The 27,016-nt window shown below is 57.4% G+C and overlaps 1 protein-coding gene across 5 annotated transcripts in view; it reads right to left on the bottom strand.

Annotated features, from left to right (window-relative positions):
• Positions 1-27,016, bottom strand: part of SYT6 (synaptotagmin 6) — a 60,473-nt gene that overhangs the window by 6,773 nt on the left and 26,684 nt on the right. For 3 of the 5 annotated variants that reach the window (XR_007923500.3, XM_051856140.3, XM_089336996.1), the window contains exons 4-6: positions 7,125-7,245; positions 2,257-2,428; positions 1,062-1,212 (exon numbers count right to left, since the gene is read on the bottom strand). Coding sequence is in view for 3 of the 5 variants with exons in the window: in XM_051856140.3 (XP_051712100.1) it covers positions 1,062-1,212; positions 2,257-2,428; positions 7,125-7,245 (444 nt within the window). In the remaining 2 variants the exon portion in view is untranslated. The remainder of the gene's footprint in view (positions 1-1,061; positions 1,213-2,256; positions 2,429-7,124; positions 7,246-27,016) is intronic. The other 2 variants (XR_007923501.3, XM_051856141.3) reach the window with 1 other exon arrangement.

Below are 27,016 nucleotides of genomic sequence, written 5' to 3'. Positions count from 1 at the left end.
CCTGGAAGCCACGGTTCCCCCATGTCCGCTCCCCTCAGCCCTCCGTCTCTCTGGGGACACTTCCCACTGTCAGAAACCGGCCCATCCACCCCGAGAGGGCAGGGCACCAGTAGCTCCATTGGGATTGCTGCTCGTTCCTGCATCAGTGATCTGTCCTGGGGGCAGGGACTCGTGGTCAAGGTGGCTTTGGGGCCACGTGATGGAAGGGAGAAAGCTGTTTTGCTTTCGTGGGTCCTCCTCTCTCACACTCTGCAGACTCATAGGTGTGGAGCCTGTTAGAATGAGGGGGTGATCCCCCAGCTGTGCAGGATACAGACTGGGGTCTGACATGCTGAAAATGAGGCTTACGGCTCGTCCGGCCACCCTGAGCCCCAACCCACTTGAGAAAGAGCAGGCCTGGGGACGACAGAGGTGACAGATCCCAGGATCTGACCTTGGCAGGGTGCAGTAGGGGCTGAGGCAGGCTAGGTCACCCAGAGGGACATCTCCTTTGCAGCTGAGAGAGAAGTGACAGGCTCCAGCTATAAGCACGCCAACAGGATCAAGACTGGAGCCCAAGTCTCAGGACTCCCGCCCAGTGCTCTTTCTCCATGACGTCTCTGCCAGGGGTTAGCCAGAAAGCCAGACACTCTGGGGCCATGGAGAGAAATCTGCTCCTGGGTGCTCTCCATGCACGCCGTGAGAACTGCCAAGTGTCGGCCTGGCTTGAGCCTCAGGGAACTTCCTGTTCTCACGGGCACAGAACTTCTTACCCCTTCTGGGAGAGCACAGACCGGGCCCAGGGGCTTAGTGAAAGCAAGGGGCAGGCTCCTTGGAAGCTCTTGTTTTCCACTAAAAACTCAGAGTTGCTTTCAGCTGCCCAGCAGCGGGGGGCTTTTTCTGGCGGCAGCCTCTGCCTTCCTCCTCCATTCCCTTCATGCCTGTGACACAGCGGGTGAGAAGCACGTGGCCCCCACGACCTCTTCCCACCAAAGGCCGGGGGTCTCGCAGCAGCCGACTGCCATTCTCCAGCCCACGTCGCCATGCAGCACACGTGCCCAGGGCCAGGCGACCACACCCACCTCTTTGAAGGATTTCTTTACCTCCACCAAGGAGTGCCAGTGTGCGATGGGCTTGCGTGGGTACGCCAGCATCTCGTTCCAGTGGTCCCTGCCCAGGCCTTCGGCGCTGATCCCCACGCGGCACACTCCTATGATCTCGTTGTGGCCCACTCTGAGGGAGAAACCAAGGTCCCCGCGTTGGCTACCACATGAGCTGTGATAGAGGGAGGCCCCGGGGCGGGCCTCTGCCCCGCGGGCTCTGAACACAACGGCTCAGTAGCAGGGTGTCAGCAGCAGTGACACCTTGCCTAGCCTCCTGGAGGGGGCCACTGGACGCACACAGCACAGCCAGATGTTAGAAACTCGTCTGGACTCTTGGGAGATGGTGGGCAGATGGCCTGACTCTGGGGAGTGGGAGAGTTTGCGTCTTCACTCTTTTCCCTCGACCGACTCATGACAGCCTCCCTGGAGACATCAGCATTTGGAAATAGATCAACCTGCTCAGAGCGCCGTGGCCCCCAGCAGCTGGGAGTGATTGATTCCCTCACAGAGAGCATCAGTCGCCACTCGAGGATGCTCGTCAAGCACCGACTATGCCTGGACACTTAGGCGAAGAACCCCGGACCGAGGCTGTGTTGCTTGGTTTCTCTCTCTTTTAGCTACGGGGACAACTACAGCAAAGGGGCCAAAGGGGGCTGAGTGGTTGGAAAATGGTTTTGAGCCAGGCTTGATGGAAGAACAGGATGAGTGGAAGAGAAGAAATGTATCTGAGGAAGGGAGAATTAGGTTCTTGAGCAGGGCAGGTGCAGAGAGCAAGTGGTCCTTTAGAAGGTGGGTCTTTGCTGGCTAAACCGGGGCGGGGGGCGATCGGTGGCTGCACAGCCATGCTGGAGTGAGGGTGGTGACAGCAGCAGGAACAGAGAGGATGGAGAGGCACTTTAAAGGGACTCAGAGCCAGAGGGAAGAAGGGAAGTCAGGGAATGGAAAGGTGGACCTGTCTGTCCCTGATGGACATGAGCCAGAGAGGAAGGAACGCTCGGGCCCACTGCCAAGGTAGAATCCATGCCTTTCTTCAACTTCCTGGGCCTGGCTTTGGAGGAGGCGGATCTGAGGCCAAAGGGCACGTGAACCCTGAGCTACAAGGTTCAAGGTCAAGGAGCCCTAAGGGGTGGGGGTGAGGGCCGGGGAATCGTGTCCCTGCGGGAGCTGTACCCACCGATCATAATCCATCACCGAGATGAGCAGGCTGACTTGATCCATGTTTTCGGGGGGAATGTCAAAGATGATGGCCTCGTTGTAGACAGGATTGAGCGTGTTCTTCTTTATGGTGGTCTTCTTCTTCTTCAGTCTCCGCCCGTCACAGAGCAGGGACACTTTGACATACGGGTCTGTGCCAACGGGGACCGTGCAAAGGGAAGGTAGCATGTCAAACAGATGTCCCCAAACCCCATTTGCAGCTGTGGGCCTGAAGCCCCACGCCTACCACTGCTCCTCAGACGGGATCAGGGGGCTGGTAAGATAATTAAGTCACCTGGAATTTATGTAGCACACCTGTCTCCAAGGACAGTCTGTGCTTAATAAACAGTCTTTAGCTACCTCGGTTTTCTTGGGAGAGTGCCTAATGGACTTTTGCTAATAGGAAAGCTAGCCCTGAATGAGACAGCGCACCTGCTTACAGGTACTCAGCTCGAAGTCCTAAATCCTAGCCCCACAGAGGCTGGCTGGCTGGCTCCACAGGGCCACGAAGCTGAACGCCCACACTGCTTTTCTTTCCCCCATGTAGAGTCTCCTTTTCTCAGGAGGACTTTGCCAGCACTATTAACCAGAGGATAAGGGGCGTAAAAATAGAACTCAGCAATGCCCAGGGAGTAGCGACGTGTCAGAGTGAAGTGAGCAGCAACAATCCCCGCCCCACCTGACTCTGGGTCCCATTGTAACCTCATTTCCATTCGGCACCAGCAAGGGGGGACGTGGCCCTGCCCACTCCCCAGCAGGGGGGCGGAGGGAGCTGGGGCCCCGGGGAGTCTCAGGGCAGCTGGTTGGCATTCCATTTCTCAGTGGGATCTTGGATTCTTTCCACCCTGCCCTGAGCTATCTTTTTATTGAACTTCCACGTGCCTCCTGATCTCATCTCTTCTTTAGATATCTGAATGAGTGCTTCACGGTCATCTTTCCACCCTGAAATTTTCTACTCAACCAAATGAAGTGGCACCTATTGTATCTCACAGCACAGGTGCCGTGGTCACCATCATCACTGTTATTTATGCTGCCAGCTCAGGAAAGGGGGGTGCAGCTCACAGGTAATAATAGCTCTGGAGACGCTGATGTGCAGAGACACTTTTTGTTCAGAAGCCAGGGCTCAGGGGAAGCTGTCAGAGGCGCTGGCCCAGGCAGCTGCTCCCACAGCTCTGAATCACAGGTGCTCGGATCCTCCTCCTGGACACGAGAGCACCTGCTAAGCACTCCTACGCCCATGGCGCAGGCTACAGAAACTGCACCCCCCTGGCAGAAACTGAGCCTTGAGGACATTCCTGCAGACGGCTCATGCGCCCCGATCAACCAGTGTGACAGCAGCGGCTGCATGTTAGCCACCGGGACACGTGGGTTTACGTATGGGGAAACTGGGGAGCCCACAAGGTGTTTAGGCAACCTGCTGTCTCTGCCAGCTCATGTCCCTGTGTCAGGGCCCCTTCTCTTTCAGGGAAGAAGCAGCTTTTGCGAGCTGGTGGAAGACAGCTTTCTGGCTCCCACCGGCTGTGCTCCCTATACGTATGCTTCAGCACGCAGTGCAGGTGGCGAGAGCCAGCCCCAAGACCCGTCTGTAACACGGAGGCTTCTAAACTCGCTGAAGGTGCACACTGCCGCCAGAAACATCTTCAGCCTCGAGGGTTATTTTCCTGCTCGCCCTATTTCCATGACTCCCACATGGAGCACATTTCTATGTCATGAGGCTCATGGAGATACAGGCAGAGCTGCTGGTGCCACGAGCCACTGGCAAACGCAAATTCCCTGGGCATATTTTCCTTGTTGGAACAGTCTCTCTTCCCAGCAGCCTTGAGGCAGAGCGATGACTGTCCCCTAAGGATCGCAGGAGCAGAAGTTGGTGGCGTCCAGCGAAATGTTGGCCCCACAAGGTCTTGGGGTCCTTTTCCCTCCTTGATACTCTGGCGGCCGAGGGAGGGGCACAAAGACCAGCAGTGTATTTCGGCCTCATTGTCACAGGAACTATCAAACCCCAGCATTTAATATGTGCCAGGCACCCTGCTATGAGATGGACATACATCAGGTCACCTGAACTCCACATCGACCCTGTAAAATATTTCTCATTACACCCCCATTTTATGGATAAGGAAATTGAAGCTTAGAAGCATTAAGGAACTTGCCCAAGATTTGGATGCAGGGCTGTGTGCCTGCAAAGCTCCCATTTCTGGCCATTTGGCTCAAAGCTGTGCAGACCAGCTGTGGCAGAGATGAGCAGGCTGACTCACGCCCACTCCTCTGTGGCATACTGGTCCTCCTTACTGTTTCGCACTACCTAAATTTCCATGATTCTAGCAGATAGGCTTAGAGAATTGATTTGGGGCTGGCTTAGCTTAGATGAGAGACTTTACAGGTCAATGCCTGTAAGCTCCATTTACTCCCCAGTTTATTCCCACATTAAGCTAGTCAGAGCTAAAAACAATCTCACTCATCTTCAAAAACAGGAGCTCTTGGGGCTGGAGTTGTGGCACTAGCATCCCATATGGGTACCAGTTCATGTCCCGGCTTCTCCACGTCTAATCCAGCATTGCTGCTAGTGGCCTGGGAAAAGCAGCAGAAGTTGGCTCAAGTTCCTGGGTCCCTGCCACCCTATAGGAGACCCTGATGAAGCTCTTGGTTCCTGGCTTCAGTCTGGCCCATCCCTGGCTGTTGCAGCCACTTGGGGAGTGAACCAGCAGAAGGAGGATTCTCTCTCTCTAACTCTGACTTTCAAATGAATAAACAAACAAATCTTTAAAAAACAAAAGCAGGAGATCTAGCTTGAGAGGCTGCTGACATGTGCACACACACACACCCCCACCCCCCATCACCCTGGGGGCAGCTTCCTCATGCTGTCAGTTCATTCATTCACTTGTTCAATCATTCAATTTCCCAAACGCAAGTGTTCCACGTGCTGTGCCAGATACTTGCTTGCAACAGACAGAAAGCTGGAAGCAAAGAGGACCCCAGCTGAGACTGAATACCAGGTTTCCAGCCCAGGTAGCCGAGAGGGGCAGCTGTGAGGGGGACGTCACAGCCCAAGCCCTCTGGTTTGGGGTAGCCTGCGCGATGACCTCCGTCGCCTCCCTGCAAGCTCTCTTCTCTGGCACACCCGTTGAATGGCACCAGAGCATGCAGGGTGGGCACTTGGGCAGCCTGCAGAGACCTCAGTGAATTTCCATCCCCAGCACGCACTTACTTTGCTGTGAAAATGAAATTGACTTTGCTGTATTTTGGGAGAAGCCAGCTTACTGCTGCCTAAGAGCTTTTCACAGTTCAGGCACAGGTCTGGTGACCACCCTGCTGCGTGCCGGGAGCTTCTGGGGGAGGAGGAGCTCGCTGGCCTGGGAGGAGAGCGGCAGAACCGTGGGGACCAGCCGCACGTTCCAGCCTCATTGTCGCAGGAAGCTGCAAAGCCTCGACCTCAGGGTTTCCCCGCAACTTTTCCCTCGTGTCCTCTCCTCTACACCGGGCTGCCCCTGGGCCTGGGTGTTTTCAGCTGCATCGTGGTCTCTCTGTGGTAACTGGGATTATATCAAGGCGTCTATCAGGAAATGAATAATTAATAAATACAAAGGAAATACAAGGGAAATCTTCAATATACTTGCATTTCCAGCCAAGTTCAGAGGCACCTCCCAAGTGGTAACAGAGGCTTCCAAGTGGTAACAGGAATCATCAGAGGATCTTGGGCAGGGGCCTGGGGGTTAGAATGAGCCTCCCCATCCTTGCTCTTCTGAGTGCAGCCCAAACTGCTCTCTGTGTACAGGGACGGGAGGTGGGGGGTGTTCAGGACTCAAGCAGCAAGCCACTCCTTTGCTATTTTGAACTGATTTTGTTTTAAATTTATTTGAGAGGGAGGGAGAGAGCGAGCGAGGCGAGAGAAACACTCTTGCGCACTAGTTCACAACAAAATGCCCACAATGGCCTGGGAACGCCAGGAGCTGGGAACTCTGTCCAGGTCTCCCATGTGAGTGGCAGGACCCCAATCACGAGAACATCACGGCTGCCTTGCAGGGCGCACACAGGCAGGAAGCTAGAGTCTGGAGCGGAGCTGGGTGTCAAACCCAGGCACTCTGATGTGGTACAAGTGGGCGTCGCTGAAGCGCCAGGCCAAACGCCTGCCCCTCTATTATTCCCCTACTCAACTGTCTTCCCCTACACCGACCTGCGGAATCGTGGCCGAGGGACTGAACCTCTGACCCCATGTCCAGCCTGCAGGGCGCTGCAGGTGCACCTGAGCGAGCCTTTCCTTTGTTGTAAAAACAAGGCTACATCTCCGGCCTTGCTCTTTGAGTGCTGAGGCAGAGGCCAGCAGCCCTGCAGGAGAAACTCATGCAGAAATGCACTGTGCTTGCCAGGGCATTTGCTCCTTGACCCAGGACACAGGCTGCCGCCCCAGGCCTGGGTGCACCTGTGGACATCTACGCTCCCACTCCACGGAGCCCTTCTGTGAGTCCTGGGGCCCCTCATATACCTCAAAGACTGTCCCCACTTTTTTTTTCTTTTGCTCCTATGGATTTCTTTCTTATCATCTCCTTCCTCTAAGAGAATGATTGAGAGCAACAGCTAATCTCTACCAAGTGCTTATTATAATGCAGTCAGGTACAATTCTAAATATTTACATGGCTTAATTTGTTCATCCAGGCAAGGTATCATCATTCCTGCTCTTCAGACTCAGAAACCGAGGCATCTACACAGCGGGGAGGTGGTGGGAGCGGAGCTGCTGCCCACGCCGCTGCCCCGCTGCTGGTGCCCAGCTCTGAGACACTGGCAGGTCTTAGCCAGCCTCCTCAAACCCCCTTCTGCACGCTAAGGTCTGGCCGGTGGGGAGGGGCGGGGAGGCACCTGAGTAGCCTGTGATGTCCATCGCCTTGAGGTTCCGGCACTTGATCACGGTGAGCGTGAGCCTGCCCGCAGTGGGCAGGTAGCACAGGGAGAACATGATCTCCCCCAGGTCCACGCTCTCCTGCAAGGAAGCACACGAGAAGGCGGGTGAGGGGCGTGCGGCAGCTGCCGGAGGAGAGCCCAGGGTCCTGGCAGGAGATTCTTGGGGTACGGTGCCATGTGTGTAAGACCCTAGAGGTGGCCACCATGCTGGGAGTAACTGGGGAGAGAAGGCAGAGATCACAGTGTCACCCCCACCACCAGAGTTTGCCCCCTGCGTGGACACCCGCTCTTGCTCTGACCAGATTCTGGGCTCAGAGCTGGCCAGCGCCCTGCCCGACGTGCGCCCCTTGCCTGAAGCCTGCAGCCGCCGACATCTTGGGGGGCCCCAGTCCTGTTCTGCAGCTCACTGAGCCCCTGGATTTCCCGCCCACCCAGGTATGTATGTGTGGTCCTGGCAGTGTCCCCAACAAGATCCAGGCTGCAGCCCACAGGGGTCCCCTCTGCGGCCCTCCTGCTTCTGTCCCCCAGCCCAGCGGCTCGTCATCAATCCCTCTGCTTTGGCAGCGTCCACGCCAAGGGCTCTAACGTGCAATCTCGGCGTGAGAGCGCAAGGCAGCGGTGCCTGCCCGGGGCGCGCTGCTCATGGGGGAGGCCCACAGCCCCCACCCCACACTGGACATCACGTCCTGGACCCCTAGGAGTTCTTCAGGAGCAGACACGGCAGGGGCCATGCGCTCTGCTGCCTCTCCTTCCCCGCGCAGCGCCAGGAGCAAGGTTCCCTGGGCGATTCCGAGAGGACACAAAAACTCCTTAGCGAGCCTGTGCATGGGTCGTATGGAGCAGCGCCTTCCAGAGCCCGTCCTCTCTGCTCCCCATGACGAGTGGGGGAGGGGCGCTGTCACTGAGCATCCTCCCCCCGCAGATTCGAGGTCCTCGGGGCTCTGGGATGGTGGAGCCAGGCTGGACGCCAGGGTTTGGGTGGCTCTGACTTCAGGCGGGGCCACCTAGTCATCTGTTCATTCATTTACCCAGTGATCACTAAGCACCTGTGATGTACTAGGTGCTGAGAGGGGAGACAACGAAACAGACACAAATCCTTGCCTTCATGGGCTTTCCTTTCATCAGGGCCGAGCAGGACAAGAGAGCTACATAAGTACGTGGGACAGGCAAGAGCATCAAGAAGAAAAAAGGCAGAGAACGCCAGGGAGGCTACACTTGCTGAATCTTCAGGCAGGGAAGGCCTCCCGGAGGAGGTGTCTTCTCAGAAAGAGAGGAGTCAAAGGTGACTTTACGTTTCTTGTCCACACCTCACAAAGAGCCAGTCTCTACTGAAGACTCGCTGGAGTCCTGAGCTGGAGTCCTCACCAAGCCCTCTCCCACCTCCTTCCAGAGCATGTAGTCCCAAGGTTCTCCTCTAGATGGCATTAAACCCACCGTTTCCACCCCACCCGGAACAGATCCAGCAGGAGCACAAGGTGAATGAATACCCCAGTTCCCCAGGAGAGGGTCTGGCTGCTGCCGCCACCTCCAGCACACAGGACCCTGCAGCCTCCACAGCACCTGCGATCAAGACCAGCACCCACGGAGCTCTTCCACGGTTACGTTCCCACCTCGGAGGCTCGCTGGGGCCCTGCGTGGCAGGCATTGTGTCTGCTACTCCCTGGGCTTCGTGCACTCGGTTTAAACACTCTGCCCCGCCAAGGGAACTCCCCTGGGAGTCCCTTGGGCGAGTGTTCATGCCCTCCACCTGTGAGCTCCCCTTCCCGCTCACCCAGGAAGCGTCTCCAGGTAACCCTGGCTCCTCTACCCCTTGGGTGCCGCTTCAGCCACCTGATCCATCTGTGTGCACTCCCGCGCTCTGTGGTGAGAGTACAGTCCCCACGCCTCTCACACGCAGTGTAGCCTAGTGGGGTGCAACCAGTTCAAGAAGACGCCAGGGTCCCCAGTCTCCCCAGTCCCCAAATGAGGGAGACACAAACTGCCCCGTGCCCCAGCCTCGCAGGAAGGTGACAGTTCCTGTGCCATGCAGGAAACAAATCCTTGTCCACCTGGCCGAATGGTCCTTTTCCTGAGGAAGAAGGAGAAGCTCTGGCCCCTGCCTTTCCCTTAGCAACCCCCCAAGGCCCGCTCCTGCCCCGAGTCACAGAAACGCTTTCAGACTCAGTAAGCCGGAAACCGGCACCAGCACTTACTACAGCCCGCGGTGCGCAGGCGTCCTGCCTGGTCCTTGGCTGAATTCCCTGGTGAGCCCACGAGGTAGGTGCTCTCACCACCCCTGCTGCACACAGAGCAAGTGACTGATTCCTGAGGTCAAGAACTTGGCCACGGCTGCATAATTCTGAGTGCTGCAGTGCCAGACGGCCACACACCCGTGCCATGCCCAGGCCCAGCTTGCCCTGGGGCTCTCAGCAGATGGGGTCCTGTCTCACTTCCTCTCCCGGTTCTCTGTGCACCTCTGCTCTCGCTCCGGTCCCGTTTGGCCCCAATTCTTCTCTTTCTCCTCCTTCACTTGGACAATCCCAAACCTGCTGCAGAACCCAGGGTTGAGTCTCCCCAGGGACCCTTACCCAGGGCCCATCTCACACTGAGCATCGCTCCCCCAGCATCCCGCAGGGCTTCCCACCCTGGAACAGCTCACGTCATCAAAGCCCCTTCCCCAGCATCTTGAGACGAGAGGCCCAGTGGTGCTGGTCCTTGCCCGGCCCCGACAGGGGCTTCGGAGGAGCCTGCAGCACGTGGGGTCCCAGGAAAGCCCGTGGAAAGGGACGATTTCAGCCAACGGAGCCCAGGGGAAGCAGCTCCCCGTGTCTGTGCCTGATGCAGCCAGGGCCTGGGCAGAGGGCTGGCACCTCCTACTGGCTCCTGAGGGGCAGTGAGTCCTGCTATTGCTGCCCCCCAGTCCCCCGCAGATGCCATCCTGCAGGGATGGAGCTGTGCCCCCACTGGCTGTCTCTTTTGGGCGGGTCTGATTCGTTTATGGCCCTGGGAGACTTGCCGGAGGATATGAGGCATCTGAGTGTGGAGGAAGCCACAAAGAGCTCTGGGAGCTGTTCTTGGGGGCAGCTCCTTGAAGGGCAGGAGCCCCTCTGTGTTCAGGGCTGCTCTTAAAGGGCCAAGGCAGAGGCGGGCCTGAGGATGCTCAGGCTGCAGCACAGTGTGCAGCCCCCCAACTCTGCAGCCAGCAGTGACTCCACCCTCTCCACGGGCGGGTCCAGACTGCACAGGGACTAGCCCAAGATCCCACTGTGCCTTGGAGGCAGAGAGGAAACAGGGGCCAAGGCACACGATCCGGGGACTTGAGCCATGGAACCTGCCAGAAAATTGGCAGCTCCTGGCTCAGTGGATGACTCCCCTGCATGCGCGGGCAGGAGAGGACTGGCTTATTCGATAAAGAAAAATAAATAAGTTAATTTTGAGTCAATAGAGATGTGGGAGCTAAGCAAACACAGAGAGCTGGCATCTCCCCATAGCCAGCCTCACGCTCTGGGAGCCGGGCCCCAGCTCAGCCCGCAGCCGTCCTGGTTGGGTCTTTCCTCGGCACCGTAGCCCGTGCACCTCAGCAGCCTTCCATCCTCATCAGGGGTGGCTGAGACTTTGGACTTTAATAAAGCCAGCGGCGACCAGGGCTGCAGAAGAGCCCGCGCATTATTGCTTTCATCTCCACCTGCTGTCACGAGAGGACGCCTCAGGGCCCCTGGCAGGTAATGAGCTCCCCAGCAAGCCAAGAGGTCGCCGTCGTCCTGAACGCAGCTTAGCCCTCTTGACTCCTAATATGGGGGCTGATAGGGTACATCTGAGCTTGGTATCAGTAAGCTGCAAGACTTGGCTGGTGCTTGGAGGGGATGCACCTCCTGCCAGGACACTGGCTCCTGGAGAAATCTGCCCTTAAGCACAACATGTCCACTTGAGGTCGCTGCCCCTAATATCAGCAGTATCCCTGGCTGCACTGCCCACGGCACCCATGAGATCTGCGGGCCCCGGCCATCGCACAATATTGCTCTCGCCAGCCCCATGTAGTCTACCTGCAACACCTCCTTAAAGCCCTCGTCTTTCCTGGATGCACTCACATTGCCCTGGGCATGAAGCAAAGCATCTCTCTGTGGGCTGCCGGCAACAGCAGGGACTCCCAAGTCAATAGACCACTGCCACTCAGGAGCCGTGAGACCGTGAACAAGTCACTTCCTGTCTCTGTGTGCACAATGAAGGGATGGTACTGGATCCTTGGAGGTCCTGCCAGCCACAAGAGCTGAGGGCTCACCCTGGAAGATCTATCATCAGCCACTACCAGTGGAGATGGCTTAAGGATGCGTAACCTCAAGGGACCGGCGGTCTCACTGTGAAATGCAAACGCTGCCCCAGACATGCTTCCCCCTAAACAGGCACTGAGTGCTGCCAACGTCTGCACTTGGGACTCCAGGCTGGGCAGAGCCAGCGCGATGCTTCCCCACTCTCAGAGAACACTCCTGGTCTCTCAACCATTAAGTGCTCGTCTGGATCTCTCCCCATCAGCAGAGATGCATCGGGTACACTTTCAGGAAAGCCACAGGAGACCGAGAACAGATCTCAGAGGCACTGGGCAGGAAGGGCTCTCATTATCCTGGAGTGCAGATGGAGTGGAAGCCAATTTGGTCAAGAAACAACCAGTGAGCAGCCCCTCTGCGTAGGCCCGAGACTCGGCATTGCGGTACAGAGAGCCGGAGGTGGAGGCCAGTAGGTGGAGCCAGGCCTGCCCCCATTTGCACAGAGCCCCTCTTTTTGGCACATGCTACAACTGCAGGTTTATGCGGATTTGGGGATGACACACAAATGCCTGTGTTCTTTGCCAGTGTGTAGGCTCCTTGAGGGCAGGGATGGGCCCGATTTCATCGATCACTTTACCACTCGTGTCTGGTCCAGTGCCTGGTATATAATAGGTGCTCAGGAAGTACTGGCCTACAAGCAAATGCTGGAAAATATGAATTTGGGGACAGGCATCCCTGGGTCCCAGTTTGAGCTCTGACACCATAAGTAGTGTCCCTTAACCTTTCACAGTCCTAGTATCCTAACCTAAACACTGGGGCTAACGCAGGACACACCTGTTAAGGTTGCTGCAAAGGTTAAAGGAGGGAATCTGTGTGAAGTGCTGGGCACTCAGGAGGCACTGGGTGCTGTCAGAATTATTACTGAGATTACCAGGAGCTCTTGGGTGGGAGCAGGTGAGGGGAAGGCATTTAAGTTATATGGTTTGGTTTGATCAGTGCCATAACAGAGATGTGAACACATGTGGAGACGAGAGGAGGGGACGATAAACTCTACCAGGGTGTCGGAGTAGCTGTCCCAGAGGCAAAGGATATAGACAGGATGGTGAAGGGAGTTTGCCAGCAGAGAACAAGCAGGTGGACGAATCAGCACAACGTCCAGGTGGACGAATTAGAGGTGCATAAAGACAAGGGGATGGGTGATGGGCGTGCAGGGGACATGAGAGGCTCCAGGCAGCTGGAAGCAAGGGTGGGCATGAGACGAGCACAGAGCGCAGCCAGGTGCGTCAGGAACAGGCACAGGGCCCTGCCTGGCCTCCCTGGCTGCCTGTACGGAGGCATCTGCTCTCGGCTCTGCAGGCCGTGGGAGACTGTCTCTGTCTCTGCACCTGCTCTTCCTTCTCTGTCGCCTCCCCAGTCCATGCTATCACCTTCCGCCCAGACACCGACCCAGAGACCACTTCCAGGTGTGCCATCCATTCCTTACACAGCTGGATCTGGGAGGGCCAAGTTCCGGCCCTCCAGGCGCTTGCTTTCTAGGGGAGGGAGACAAAAACGAATGAAGCAAGATAGCCCGGGAGGGTGGTGAGGGGACCAGTGACTCCACAGAGGACGCAGAGAGGGGCGAGCGGCTGCTCCGGGCAAGTGGTGCTGGAAAGACAGCAGCCGAGAGTGGGGGAGCACGCTGCGGAGGGCCTCCTCGTGGAGGCGGTGGGGCTGTGCTCTTGGGTGCGGCGAGGACTGTAGCAAGGGCAGGATAAGAGGGAGGTAGGAGGAAGCCTTGAGGGTCCTTGGATTGCACTCCCTGAGAAGAGCAGAGCTGCCGCGGGGACAGGAGCCGTTAGGAGACCCCAGGGCCAGGAGGGCAAGTGAGAACGCCCCAGAACCCTCGCCCTCCCGCAGCCCCACACCTGCTCCCACCGAGCCATGCTGGGCCTCCCTTCCAAGTGTCCCCAACCCCGAGGCAGACCCGCACCACCTCACACCCCCAAGCACCCTCCCCGCCAGTCACAGCTCTCAGGGTCTTCCAGTGAATGCTGCCACACACTTGCGTTATAGCTGGACGACCCGTTCTCCAAGCCAAGTCTTTTCCAAAAGCCCAAGCAGGTCCAAGTGGCTCGGAGCCAGGGCGCCCAGAGGCCCACCCGCATCCCCTGGGCCTCCGGGAGTCAGCCTGAACACCACAGTCCACAGCATCCAGCGGCTCCCAGCCTTCCTGCCAGCCTTGCCTTGTGCCATTCTGCCCCAGGTGCGCTTCACCCCACCTGGAGCAGCTGTTACCGCTTACACAGTGTTCAGCATATGCCATCCTGTCACCAGGGTTTACCCATGCTGAGCTGTATAATCTTCACAGAAGTCTTATGAAATGGGTACTGTTACCATCCTACCCTTCACATGGGGCCACAGAAGCACAGAGAGGGTATGCAATGGGCCCAAGGATGCACAGCCACTACATGGCAGAGCTGGGATGTGACCCAGGCTTTGAGAATCCACGCTTCCAGCTGCCACTCTGTGTCTTCTCCTTCCTGAACTCTCCAGGTCTGTCGCACCTCCGCGCCTTCATCCCGCTCTGCCTGCCGCCTGACAGCCCCTCCTTCCTTCTGCTGACCTGGACAACATGTGTCTTTCCAGCCCAGCTGTCCTGTCGCCTCCCAGGATCACCCCTGCTGGCTCCGTGGTGTGCTCATACAGCTCTTGGGTCTTACAGGCCCAGACACACATGTGACAAATGCCCTAATGCAAAGACACCTCCGAGACAACTGGCAGGACCTGGTGTCCCCCTGAGCGAGGGGACTGATGCTGTGCTGTGAGCGGGGAGCCCCGGGGGTGGGCGCTCCTTCTGCTGAGGGGCCTCCTGCTGTGAGCTCCAGGCCTGGGTCACCCTTGCCTCAGTTCCCTGCTCCTCCCCAGCCCTGGGCTCCCGGCGCTCCGGCAGGAATGCTGTGGGCGGCAGAGGTGGAAAGGCGACCGTGTGTGTGTGTGATGCTACCAGCCCAGGGCTTCCTACTGGGTGCTGGGGCAGCTTCTGTTTGTTCCACGCCTGCTTTTGCTCTCAACTGCTTTTCTGCCTCAAGGGCCTGGCAGCGTTATGAATAAATCATCCACAGAACGGAGGCGCCTTAAACGAACTCAACACGCTGCCACTTCAGCCTACAGTGTGGACACAGAGCTGTGCGCACACACACGGGGCAGCTGGGGTGCAGCGGGGGGGGGGGCCGGGAGGAAGCGGGGGAGATGGTTGAGGCTGGGCGGGTCCGATGTCGCTGTGTCCAAGCATCTTCAGGGAAATGGGTTCTTCCCCCGCCTCCCCTTCGGGAGCCTGCTCTGGCCAAGAGGGTTGGTGTCTCACACACGCATCACTTCGGGGTGAAAATCCAGGAGTTAGAATCACACTGGGGGCTGCAGCTCTCTCCCTAATGGTTTTGAAGGTGAGTGGAGAGGGAGAGGGGCTACTACGAGTGGGTAGAAGATAGTAGTTTGGAGAATTTCTAGAAGGGATGGAAGTAGAGGGTTTGGGCCACCACCATTTGGAAAGACACAACGGCCCCCAGTGTTGACACTGCCTGCTATCTATCTTCAGGGCCCGGGCACGCCGGAAAGACTACACCGCAGGCTACTTGTCCAGGGGAGGGGAGGCTGGGGCAGAGGCCCTTACCTCAGATCTGGTCCTTCTGCTCGGTCTTCCTTAGTGATGGGCTGGGGGCAGGGCAGGGGTGGGAGGAAGCAGCAAGCAAAGGATGTTCCTGGCCTCTGCCTTGGGTTCTTGCCTCAGGCTGTCTCCACCGAGTGGCTGTCCGACAGCTGTCAGTCTTCCCAGGAACACGCCCAACAGGCACCTCTGTGGGGGACGGATCTGCCCCCTGCTCTCCATGGGTCCTGGTGCAGGGGCTCGCAGCAGGAGGGGAGGTGTCCTGGTCTCCACAGGGTGGGCTCTTGCGGCAGCTGACAGCTGTTTCTGCTAACAGGAGCCTGGGGTTGTCGAGCAGGGAGGCTGTGGTCTCGGCCGGATGCACACGCTTGAGTGGCAGTGACCGTGGCTCTGGCCTGGTGGTCTCTTTGGAGACACCCTGAAGGTGCGGCTCTCACCCCTCCTGCCTCAGTCTTGCCGGGTTGGCTGCTCTGGGCAGAGCCTCCTTCCAGCTTTCCACGGAGTTGGTCATCCCGTCTGGACGCCTCTTCTTCCTTGGGGACCTCGTCTGCCCTCTGCACGTCTCCTGCCGACGGGCTCCGCGGCCACTCCCTGTGTGGCCTCTGTGTGGGCCTGGTGCTCTCTTCTCCTCACCCACACACAATGCTGACACCCATCTGCTTGCTCAGGATGTACCTGCTGATGACCCCTCAGCACACCTCCCCCCAGGCCCCTGACCATCCGCCCACCGTGACATCTCCGTGTGACCATCACACAGACACCCGCGACCTCTGAGAAGCTCTCGGGTGCCCGTCTCATTGTCTCCGACTCAGTAAACGGCCTGTCCACCCACGCCTGTGTTCAAGCCAGACATGAGCCACCCTCTCCGACCCTGCGCCCCTTCTTTGCATCACGTCATCACCCGGCCTTACCAATTCCATCTGCCAATTCCATTCTGGGTCTGCCACCCGCCTCCATCTCTCGTGTCACGCGGAGGTCAAGGCATGTGGACCCGCCCATGGGCAATGCCTCCCAGTGGCCACCCTGCTTCCTGGGCTCATCTGTTCCTTTCTCCACACCGCTGCCACCGTGCTCTTTCCAAACTTTTAGACAGGTGGTGTCACCTCTGCTCAGAACCCTCCCGTGAGAGGTGGGCATCCAGTCTAGTGGTTAAGACACCACCCGGGGGACCAGGGCTGTGGCACAGCAGACAAGCCACTGCTTGCAATGCCAGCATCCCATATGGGGGCCGGTTTGAGTCCTGGCTGCTTCACTTCTGTCCATCTCCCTGCTAATGCGCCTGGGAGAGCAGCGGAGGACGGCTCAAGTGCTTGGGCCCCTGTACCCGCATAATCCGTGCTGACAAATCCCTGTTGAATTAATCAGCAGCTCAGCTTTGTCGGGCTTGTGGTTACGAGGATGGTGGAACCCACTGGTGATAGAAGTGGGTCCTTGCTTAACTTCCGCTCTGGTCTGCCCAGGGGTGTCAGTCAGGGGTGGCCTTAGGAGCTCTCGCACTATACCAAAGAGGTGAGGACTTGATTCCTGGCTGTCCCCAAGATCCACTGACTCACAACCTCTGCAGTTGGGGCCTGGATGTCCGAATCATTGACAAGCTGCCCGGTGAGTCTTGGGTAGCCTCGGCTTATAACAGAAGGCCAATGAGGAGGTTCTGTGTCTGCCCGGCTCAGATCCTGTTATAATCTCGAAGACATGGAACATGTCCTACTGCAGCCAGTCACTGAAACCACACCTGTCATGAAAAAGGAGGGACCATCACAGCTTCTCTTCTTTGCTGGGCACAAACAAGAGTCTGGATGGACTGAAGCTTTGTGGGTGCTGGCTAGTCCTGGCCTCCTGGACGGTGCCTCATTCTCAACCTTTGCCTTTTCCCTTTGTGCATTAAGGCACACTGGATGGCTACATTTTAGCCAGCGCTCAGGCCTTGTCCAGCTTCAGCAGGCTTAGGAATCACGACAGTGTTTCACGACGCCCAAGACCACCCCCACCCCCTGCACACACACCAGACTGTAGATGTTGTTTAGCGCCATAGCTGTACAGCAGCATAAACAGCACTAGGAATTCCTGTGGCCCTCCCTCCACAGGGGGCGGGGCCAACACCTGTGAACATACTCTGGAGGCAGAAGGACTGACTGAGTGCACACACGCTAGCCAGGATTCTGAGGTCTTTAACCTACTTATTTTGGCAATCAAAGCACAATCACTAGGGGCCAGCGCTGTGGCGCAGTAGGTTAAAGCCTTGGCCTGCAGTGCCAGCATCCCATATGGATGCCGGTTTGAGACCTGGCTGCTCCACTTCTGATCCAGCTCTCTACTATGGCCTGGGAAAGCAGTAGAAGATGGCCCAAACCTTGGGCCCCTGCACCTGCATGGGAGACCCACAAGAAGCTCCTGGTTCCTGGCTTCAGATCGGCACAGCTCCAACCATTGTGGCCATCTGGGGAGTGAACCAGCAGAGGGAAGACCTCTCTCTCTCTCTCTCTCTCTCTCTCTCTGTCTGCCTCTCCTCTCTCTGTATAACTCTGACTTTCAAATAAATAAATAAATCTTAAAAAAAAAACAACAAAACCCAACAATTGCTTCTGGATTTTGTAACAACAAAAGCAGCACAGTTGCCAGGCCTGGGAGGTGGGGGATAGCCGTAAGGGAGCACCTACGTTTTGTAGGCCCTATGCTGGCCCTATGCTGGGAACTTAATACATATTAGATTTATTACACTCTCACTACGTCCAGCAGAAGAACTCACAATGATCACCAAATTGTACTGCGAGTTGTAGGAGCAGAGTAATCTGCCTAAGGCTTCCTGGTGGTGAGTGTGGATTGGACTCAGGTGTGTTGGCTGGGAAGGCCTGGCTGCTCCCCATCACCCCATTTAGCTGTCTCTGGGACGGCTCATGCTCCCCTGCCCACGCCCTAGTCCACTGCTGCCGCTGGTTATCCAGGCTCAGGAGTGCTGAGGGTCCTGGGATTCCAAAGGTAAAATGTCCTGGTGTTCCGGCAGTGGGAACCCTGGAGAGGAGACTCTAAGCCTTAAAGCATCGACCTCCCCTCTGCTGCCCCTGCCTGCCTCCTTTTGGAAGGAGACAGAGGGGCGGTGCCACCTGGCATCACAGATTGCAAGAGGATCCATCTCCTGCTCGCTCAAACCCAGCCAGTGTGGCCCCTGACTGCGGCCTGTCATTTCTCGATGCTACGTCGCTGTCTTTCTAAGTGCTAACCTGCTCCCGGGGGACGTTGCGTCGTGGCAGAGCGGGCAGAGCAGGAAGCTGGGAAGCTGGGCCAGCTGGGGGCAGAACCCCTGGGCCAGAGCCCTGTCCTCAGGCAGCAGCAGCTCAGTGGCAGCACCCTGAGCCCTCTGCACACATCTTTCCTCCCAACACTGCAGGGCACAGTCACCAGCACTGGGAGGAGGCACCTGGCCTGGTGTTTGCAAAGTGCAGGTGCTGGAAACCAAATCCTCAAATCCAATGTCAATAGCATCTGGGAGGTAATCAGGATTGCCTGCAGTCAGGAGCATGCGGCCCCCAGGGTGTCTGAGTGGCCTTACAAGATGAGAGACCTGAGCTAGCTCACTTGCTCCGTCTCGCCTTGTTACGTACGATCTGGCAGGAAGGCCCTCACTGGATACAGAGGAGATGCTGGCGCTGGGTTCCTGGATTTCCCAGCCCCTAGTACCATGAGCTCCATAGACCTCTATTCTATATCAATGAACCAGCCTGGCATATTTGGTAATCACCGCAGAAAATGAGCTGAGACAGGACCATACGTGGAGAAGTACCGAGCGAACAGGTGGAGGTACTTCCCTCACCTATTCCCTTGCTTCCATAGGTCCTGAGGGTGGTTGAGGACACGGCCTGCAGCCCCTACAGGATTCTCCAGAGAACTCAACATGTCAAATCGCAAGATTCAGTCCCTCGGTCAGTGTGGGATCCTAGGGATCTTTGGGGATCACAGCAGGGCAACGCCCATGAGCCCCTAGGCAGCAAGAGGGCACGGTGACGGCCCACCTCCCAGTCCCAGCGCCCAAGTGGGGCCACACGAAACAATGAATGCCACTTTGCAAACATTCACTGCACTCTTCCAAGTGTTCTGCATCCTGGAACCCCAGCACTTCTCCGTGATGTCCCACCCACACCTCCTGGGGCGTTAGGCCCTCGGCCTGCCCCTTCCTTCCTGCCAGGTCCCGCCCACGGTTTCACCATAACTAACACGAAACCTCTAAAGACTGCATCAATTTGATGCCATCTCCTCTTCTCCAAAACCAAGGAGCTCAGTTTCCTTGGTCTTCTAAGTTGTGTCAGTAAACACCACAAAAGAACTCCCAACTGAGGATCTGGTGGCAGGCCGCGGCCTTGGTCTTTCCTCCCCTCAGCTGGGGAGGAGTGTGCTGTGAGGGTGAGTTTGTGCAAGCATTCCCAATTGGGCACGCATGGGGTTTGTTCCAATCCCCTCCTTCCCAGGAAGAAAAACACTGCCTGATCTCACTCCCACGTGATCTCCCCGAGGGTGACAGCTGAGCGGCAGTTATGAGAGGCTGGGGAGGGAAGGGGGACGGGTGGGGAAGGTTATCCACAGGCACCACGCTATAGTCAGGAGAAAAACACAATACCGCACGGTACACAGAAATAGGTGTAATTTTTACCTGTCAGTGAAGTAACGGCCCTCCCCGCCCACTGCTCCCCAGCCGTGTGACTGCGACAGTCGCGCACGTCTTGGACACCCCCCCCCAATAGGGGCAGCACTGCCAGGCCCGAGGCAGCTCCCCGTTGGGCCCTAAGTCCCCAATTTGGTGGCATCTGAGAAAACCACAGGGAGAGCATGGCAGCTGCCAGTCGCAGACCCAAGATGGATATGCAGCAAACCCCTCGTTCCCCTGCTGTCTTGTCTGGGCCTGCTGGTGCACCAGCCCAGGTGCACCCCGTGGGTGTCTGAGTCCACCAGAAGAGGAGGAAGGGGCAGCTGGCTTGGGGGCAGCCCTGGGTGGACGGGAGGGTGGGAGTGGGCACATCCCTAGCCTGGGTGTCAGAGGCCACGGCGCCTGGCTTCAGGACGCTACAGGAAGCTGTGCTCATTGCAGGTTTGCTTTCCTCCTAGCCCTGGGGCTTCCCTGCCCCACAACCCCTGTGGGGAGGGCATCCTGTAGGCTTTCTCAGGCCCCAGGTTCCAGCTCGGGAGTTCCTGGCAAAGAATGGACTTCGAGGGAACATTAAGCCGAGAGCCGGGGGCCTGGTTCAGATCCTGACGCTGCAGCTGGCCAGCCGACTGATGAACTCAGCAGCAAGCTGAAAGCATGGACCAGTTGGCTTCGTCTCCTCCTCCAGGAGGCAAGGTTAACCATGAGCACTTGCGTTGCGAGTGTGTGCGTTGCAATGTGTGCACTTTACATACCGTGCCCGGTGCCCAGCGCACAGCAGACTCTTCCCACCTCAGCCCCCTTCCTGCTCTGTCCTGTGGGGAACCTCTACCATCCCCGAGTGCATTCTCACCATGCTGCGCCTGAAGGAGCAGCTAGCAGTGTGGGAGAGAACGCGGCGGGGCTCCGGAACCCCAAAATGCCACAGAAGCACAGAGCTCTCTGCTGGGAGGCTGTTCTGGCCCAGGCCCCAGGCCTCCACTCCCTCTCTGCTCCCCCCGAGCCACAGTGATGAAACCCATTGGCTCCTTCACTGTAGCACCGACAAAAGTGACAGGTCGTGTGTTCAGCCAGAGCCCGCTCATGGCTTCCACTGGGGAGCAGGTGCCGCTGGTGGCTGGTTCCTCCTTCCCCGGCACCAGTGCAGAGCGGAAGAGCGGTGAGAGATGGAGATTCAGGCTGGGGGGCAGTCCTGGGGGTAGGGAGGAGAGGGATCCATGGAGCTCTAGTCCCAGCCTGCGCTCCACAGCCGAGGACTGCAGGTCTTTCCTCCCATCTGGTAGAAGACACCGTGTCTGCACTGAATGGGCTGGAGAAGCCCCCAGCTCAGGAGTAGCCCCCCGGCCCACCTCACAGGCCATTCCCCTTGCCCTCCGGAAGGTATCCTGGCTCCCGCTACTTCCTGGCTACCCCAGCCATGGGCACCACCATCTCCAATGCCTGCCCAGCATTTCCTGCCCTCCCACACAGCAGCCAGCATCCTCTCACCTCTTCCTCCCTCCTCCGTCCCCATCTGCCTCTCCTCTCACACCGGGTGTGTCTGTGGCAGCCTAGGCGACTGTTTCAAGGCAGTAGACCCTGAATGTTGAGGGAATGGCATGTTCCCAACAGACTCAGGCCGCCTCCCACCAGGCCTGGCATGGGAAACCCTGATCCCCTGGCCCTGGTTGGGGGTGCTCTGTGTACCTGGGGTCCCTGCCACGTACACCCGCCATGGTTCTGTGGGGCAGCCAGCACCTGGCAGTGGGAGGTCCCGGGTCTCCCACCGCCACTCTTTGAGGAGGTGCCCCCAGTGCCCCTTGGGCAGGCGACTGCTTCCCAGTACTCAGCCCCCTGGCAAGCAGTGAGAAAGACCCGCTCACGTTCTACAGATCAGAAAGCGGAGGCTCCGAAGGGCTGTGTGGCCCAGTGGGTGCCAGGTGGAGCTTTCCAGCCCCCAGACCACACCGGAGGCCCTGTCCCTGACTTCCCAAGTCCATCTCACGTGTGTAAGGTGAGTCCCCGCCAGATGCAAGGCTCAGAGCTATAGTGGACGTGCAAGTGAACAAGACTGAGTGGGGAGTGACGGGCAGGGTGTGCCTGCCGCTGACACGTAAGGACAATGAGGAGAATGACCCTCACCGTAAAGACACTCTCACTCTAGCCATCACTCAGCACTGCTGTGCGCCGGGCACTGGCGTGCTCGGTGTCTGTGCCCTCCTGTTAATCCTCAGAACAACCTCATGGAGCAGGAATGCGTGGCACCCACATGACACGGAGGAGCAGACAGGCTCAGACTATTAGGTTAACCAGCCCACACAGCTCCACAGGAAGCAGGTGGCGCTCGAACCCTGGCAGCCAGACCCCGGGGGCCCACGCTCTTGACAATCCAGCCTGGTGCCCTGCAAGGCTGTCGCTGAGACTCGCTGCACTCACCGCCCCAGGCTGTGGTTTCTGTAGATGCTTCTGGAGCTGGGCGGTGTGTGGCCGGGCTTCACCTCCGTTCTCTCAGTTACTCATTCTCAGAAAGTCCCCTGAGGGGCTGGCGCTGGGGCACACAGGGTTAAGTCGACACCTGCTACGCTGGCGTCCCATATGGGAGCACTGGTTCGAGTCCTGGCTACTCTGCTTCCAATCTGGCTCCCTGTTAATGCTCCTGGGAAGGCAGGTGATGATGACCCAAGTGCCTGGGCCCCTGCCACCCACATGGAAGACCCAGATGGAGTTCAGGGCTCCTGGCTTCAACCTGGCCAAGGCCTGGCTGTTGTAGTCACTTGGGGAGTGAACCAGTGGATGGAAGATCTTTGTCTTTCCCTCTCGCTCCATCACTCTGCTTTTCAAATAAATTTTTAAAAAACTATTTTTTTTTAAAAAAGAATCTCATTGATTTATTACAACAAATGTGTGAGCTAGGTTTTATGATCACCCTCACGTTACAGATGGAAAAATTGAGGCTCGGAGGCGTCAATAAGGATGTTAGAATTCAGAGACCCCATGATGTGACTCCTTATGTGATGGTTTCTCTGTAGAAAATTCTCTCCTGGGGGCTGGAGCTAGGTCACAGCGGGTTAAAGCTCCAGCCTGCAGTGCCAACATCCCATATGGGCGCTGGTTCAAGTCTGGCTGCTCCACTTCTGGTCCAACTCCCTTATAATGCACCTGGGAAAGCAGCAGGGGATGGTCCAAGTCCTTGGGCCCCTGCACAAATGTAGGAGACCCAGAGGAGCCTCCTGGACTCTGGCTTCGGTTCAGCTCAGCTCTGGCCAATGTGGCCATTTGGCGAGTGAACCAATGGATGCGAGACCTCTCTGTCTCTACTTCTCTCTGTTACTCTGTCTTTAAAAAAAATAATAAAATTCTCTGCTGTCTTGGTCCCAGGAACAGCTTTGTTTTGTTTTGTTTTTACTGAGCATCTGGTTTGTTTTATTCACTGGGCACTGGATTCCGTGACCGCACTGCCCTTTGTATCTTAGCCGCAAGCACCATAAATCCGACCTGTGGGTCCCCCCGGGGACAGCAGGCTGCCCGTGTCCCATAGGGGCCTCTGAGTACCCCAGCCACTATTCTTGTACTTACCCTGTTGCTACTTTTGTAAGATGTGTCAGACTTATTTTAAAGCTTGCTGTGTGTCTTGAGAGCTAACTAAATCCTTTGTGGAGCAACACAAAATGATGGACAAGAAAAACCAAAGCTTTCATTTCTTGCTGTCAACCCCAGGCTACTCACTGAGTCTCTTAGCTCGAGTTTCTCTATCAGGAGCATCAGGGTCATTCCTCCTGCCCCAGCTTGCTGAGGTGACACTGTACGAAAATCATCTGTGTTCCAGAAAGGCAAGGGGGCCTTGTGACAAGACGCAGCCCCTGCTCCCGAGAGGAGCGCCTGACCCAGGCATTGGTGAGGAGGGCCTGGCTGGCTGAGACCAGCCCTGCATCCCTGGAAAGACCCTCCAGAATTGGGAGGCAGAGAGGGGCCACCGCAGCTGCCCTGGCTGGAGGAGGGGAGAGGGGGACACAGGACAGTGACCGACCTCACACGGCCTTCCCAAGCCTGGAGGCGGGGCCTTGGCTGGCGCTGTCCCTCTGCCCCGCCCACTGTGGAGCGGATTAGATGAGCAGGGTCGGGTAGTGTGTGGTCTCTGAACTCCCAGGGCCCCCCGGGGGGGGGGGGGTCTGCGGTTGGCGCTGAGGTTGTGTGGCTCCCAGAGAGTCTGGGAAGAGGAGACCAGCGGCTCCTCCCACTCCTGATGAGAGATGAGCAGTGGCCGGGGGCCATGGTGAGGGGCTGGCCTGGGGCCACCAGATCTCTGAGCCTGTCCTCACTCCTGGGCTCCGGGCTTTGGCCCTGCATACCTCACCGTCTCCCTCCCTCTGCTCTCCACACCACATCCTTCCCTTCTTTCCAGAACCACTTACCCCACCCAGCCACTGCAGCAACCCCTCTCCTAGGCCGGAGCCCCTCACTGCCTGCAAGTGACTGCCTAAGCAGTGGCCGGGTTCTGGGTTTTGCCAAAACTGTTCATTGTGGTTATCTCTGAGAATGGGCTCACAATGAAATCTACTTCTTCCTTCCTTCCTTCTTTTCTTCCTTTCTTTTTTCTTTTCTTTTCTTTTTTTTTTTTTAGGCTGTGTGTATCCTCCAAAGTACCTAAAACAAAAACTGGATACTTTGCCCGGAGGCAGGGAAAGGTGTAACATTAGTTACATCATGTTTAAAGATAACTCTCTGTTATCACTTTAAACCTGTGCCACTCCAGGGACTTTCCTCACTGATGAAATGGGAGTTTGGATATCTTCCTGCATTGAGAACGTTCGTTACTGGAAAGCTCTTTATAGACACATTAGGCATTCTTGTTCCTAGCTTCAGGAGTAACTGACTGTGGCAAGAAGCTAGGCAGGTGGCTGGTGTCCTTGCACCTTTATCAGTACAGCCTCATCACAAGCAAACAGAGGGGCTGAGGTTGGTCTGAGGCCACACAGCAGACTTGGGTCTCCTGACTCTAAATTTGGGGTCCCCAAGGCTTCCTGAAGGCTGGCACCAAATCGGTGCTTCGACTCAGGGCCCTCGCAGAGCCGCTGTGTGGCCTCGGACACTTCTGCACCCTCAACCTCCCCGAGAGTAAAACCCAGAGGCAACAAGCTTCATCCTTGCCCAACACATAAGCGACACAGCTGCAGCAGGGGCGTGAAGTTATAGGCACAGAGTCCTCGGGACACAAGGTCTCCGGGAACCCCTTCTCTGCCAAAGGCCCCTTCCTTATGGGTACCCTGGGGAGGGAGGGGTGACAAAAAGACAGCCAAATGGGACAGAGTGGGAGACAGCCCCGGATGCTTCCCCAGGGTGGAGTGCGTGCGTGTGTGCATGCGCACAGCTGCCTGGGGCTGGCCCAGGGAGACCAGGCTGGCTCCAGCTGGGGGCACTCGAGGGGGTGGCAGGGTCTCTGCGAGATGCCCCTTCCCTATCTCACGCGAGAGAGCACAGGAGGTTTTCTGGTTAAAACTCCCCAAAGTGAGTGGGAGCGCTTATCTCCTCACGGACCACTCACTCCTAAAGAGCTGGATGTCTGTCCAGTCCTGAATGCAATTTATTAGGAAAAAAAAAAAAAAAAAAAAAAGCCCTGTCAGCAGGACTTGGAATTACAAAGGCCTTCACTGCCCCCTTCTTCCCTGGCCTCTTTTTCTCCCTACATTATCCAAAAGGCACAGAAATAACAGAAAGGTTGGTTCTCACGATTTCCCCCTAAAAGCCACCGCAGGGCTCTGACTGACTTCAGAGTGCCTGCCCAAGGCCTGCCCGCTAGGAGGGACGAGGGCTGCACCCCAGCTCCAGAACCCACCTGTACCACCTGAATTACCACGCACCTGCAGGGCTCACACACCCCTCCCCGTTCTGCGCACCTGCTCCTGCCTTTCTACTTCCCAGTAAACTCTGGGCCTCTTAACCAGCGGCACTGGCCCTGGGAGGTGCCATGGCTGTCACAGGGCCCTTCCAGAGTGACTTGGCAGGAGACGGGTTGAGAGTGCTGGGGAGGCATTTCCAGACAAGCGCCTGGAGCCACAGAGCCAGCCCTGTCCCCACCTTCTCAAGAAGGGAGCTGCGCACCTGAGACACCACCAGGGCGGTTTTCCTGTGCCTGGAAGTTGCACTGTTCCCAGCACACGGCCCAGTGTGGCACTAGAGGGATGGGTCCACCCGAGGCTTAGGGAGGCGTGACTATTTCACATCTCCCTTTCTGGACAAAGTCCCCGAGGCCTTGAGGGTCTCCCTAGGACTTCGCTGAAACCTGGCATGGAGAGCTCTCCATGGTATCCACTTAACCTTGGAGGAGGGGAGTAGTCAGGAACTGTGAACTCCCCAGCACTGAGCCCCACAGGGACGGCGCCCCAGGGCCAGGGCTGTTCTAGGGAGCAGAGGAACAGCTCCCCTGCTCCCCGGTCCTCCCTACAGAGGTGGCCTCCCAGGTTCACAGTAGGGAGCCTTCCTGGGGGCATGGGAGAGGGGCTCCAGGAGGGCTCGCCAGGTGGGAGACAGCTGTGGCCCTCTGCCTTTACCCCTGAGGGGTCCCCTGTTTCCCTTTGGGTCTTCTCCTTGCTTCCAGCTGCTCAGCCGGGTTCTGCCCCTGCACTCTCTTTCATGTTCTAAGCCAAGGGTAGACACAGACCCAAGCCTGGTTCCCGCAGCATCCCTGCAATGGGCTGCTAATGTCAACCAGACATCCAAATACTCAAGGTGACCACAAGCAGATGGCCACAGACAGGGCAAATGACAACACCTCCAGAGTCTTCAGCCACGGGCCTCTGGCCCCAAAAGGCTGGGACCCCGGGTCTGTCCCTGTAGCTTTTCACCTGCCTCTGCAGAGGGGCATCTCCCTTAGCTCGGCATTTGTCTGTGGGCTCTAACATCTTGTCATCTTCGTGGGTGAGACCCTCTGGCCGGGGCCTCTCTCTTGGTCTGATGTCAAGGACTTGTTCATTCTCTACTGACTGGCGGAACCGGGAGGGCCGAGAAGGAAGGCCAGTCTCAGGCCACGCTCCACACACCCCTGAGAAGGAGCTCCTCCCTGCTGCTCTTATCGAGGGGATGGGCCCTACCAGCCCCACAGAATGCCCATGGCCATAGTGGGAGAAAATAGAAGCCATTTGGAACCACAACGGCCTTTCTGCAGAGGGTGGGGCCGGGGAATCGCACTGTAGCCATCACACTGCCCCTGCTGCTCCTGGGGAAGGTGGCTGCTTACTTATCTGAATAAATAACCAGATGTTGGATGCTGCAGGAAGGGACAAGAGCAGTGCCTGGGTTGGGGCTGGTGGGAACCGAATTGCCCTGGGGTGATCTAAACAGAGGCCTTGCGTGT

The sequence above is a fragment of the Oryctolagus cuniculus genome, chromosome 7, assembly GCF_051225735.1.
Source record: "Oryctolagus cuniculus isolate XC-2025 breed Fujian yellow rabbit chromosome 7, ASM5122573v1, whole genome shotgun sequence".
Lineage (NCBI taxonomy): Eukaryota > Metazoa > Chordata > Mammalia > Lagomorpha > Leporidae > Oryctolagus > Oryctolagus cuniculus.
Note: the sequence above shows the minus strand (reverse complement) of the source record. Positions and strands in the feature narration are given on the sequence as shown.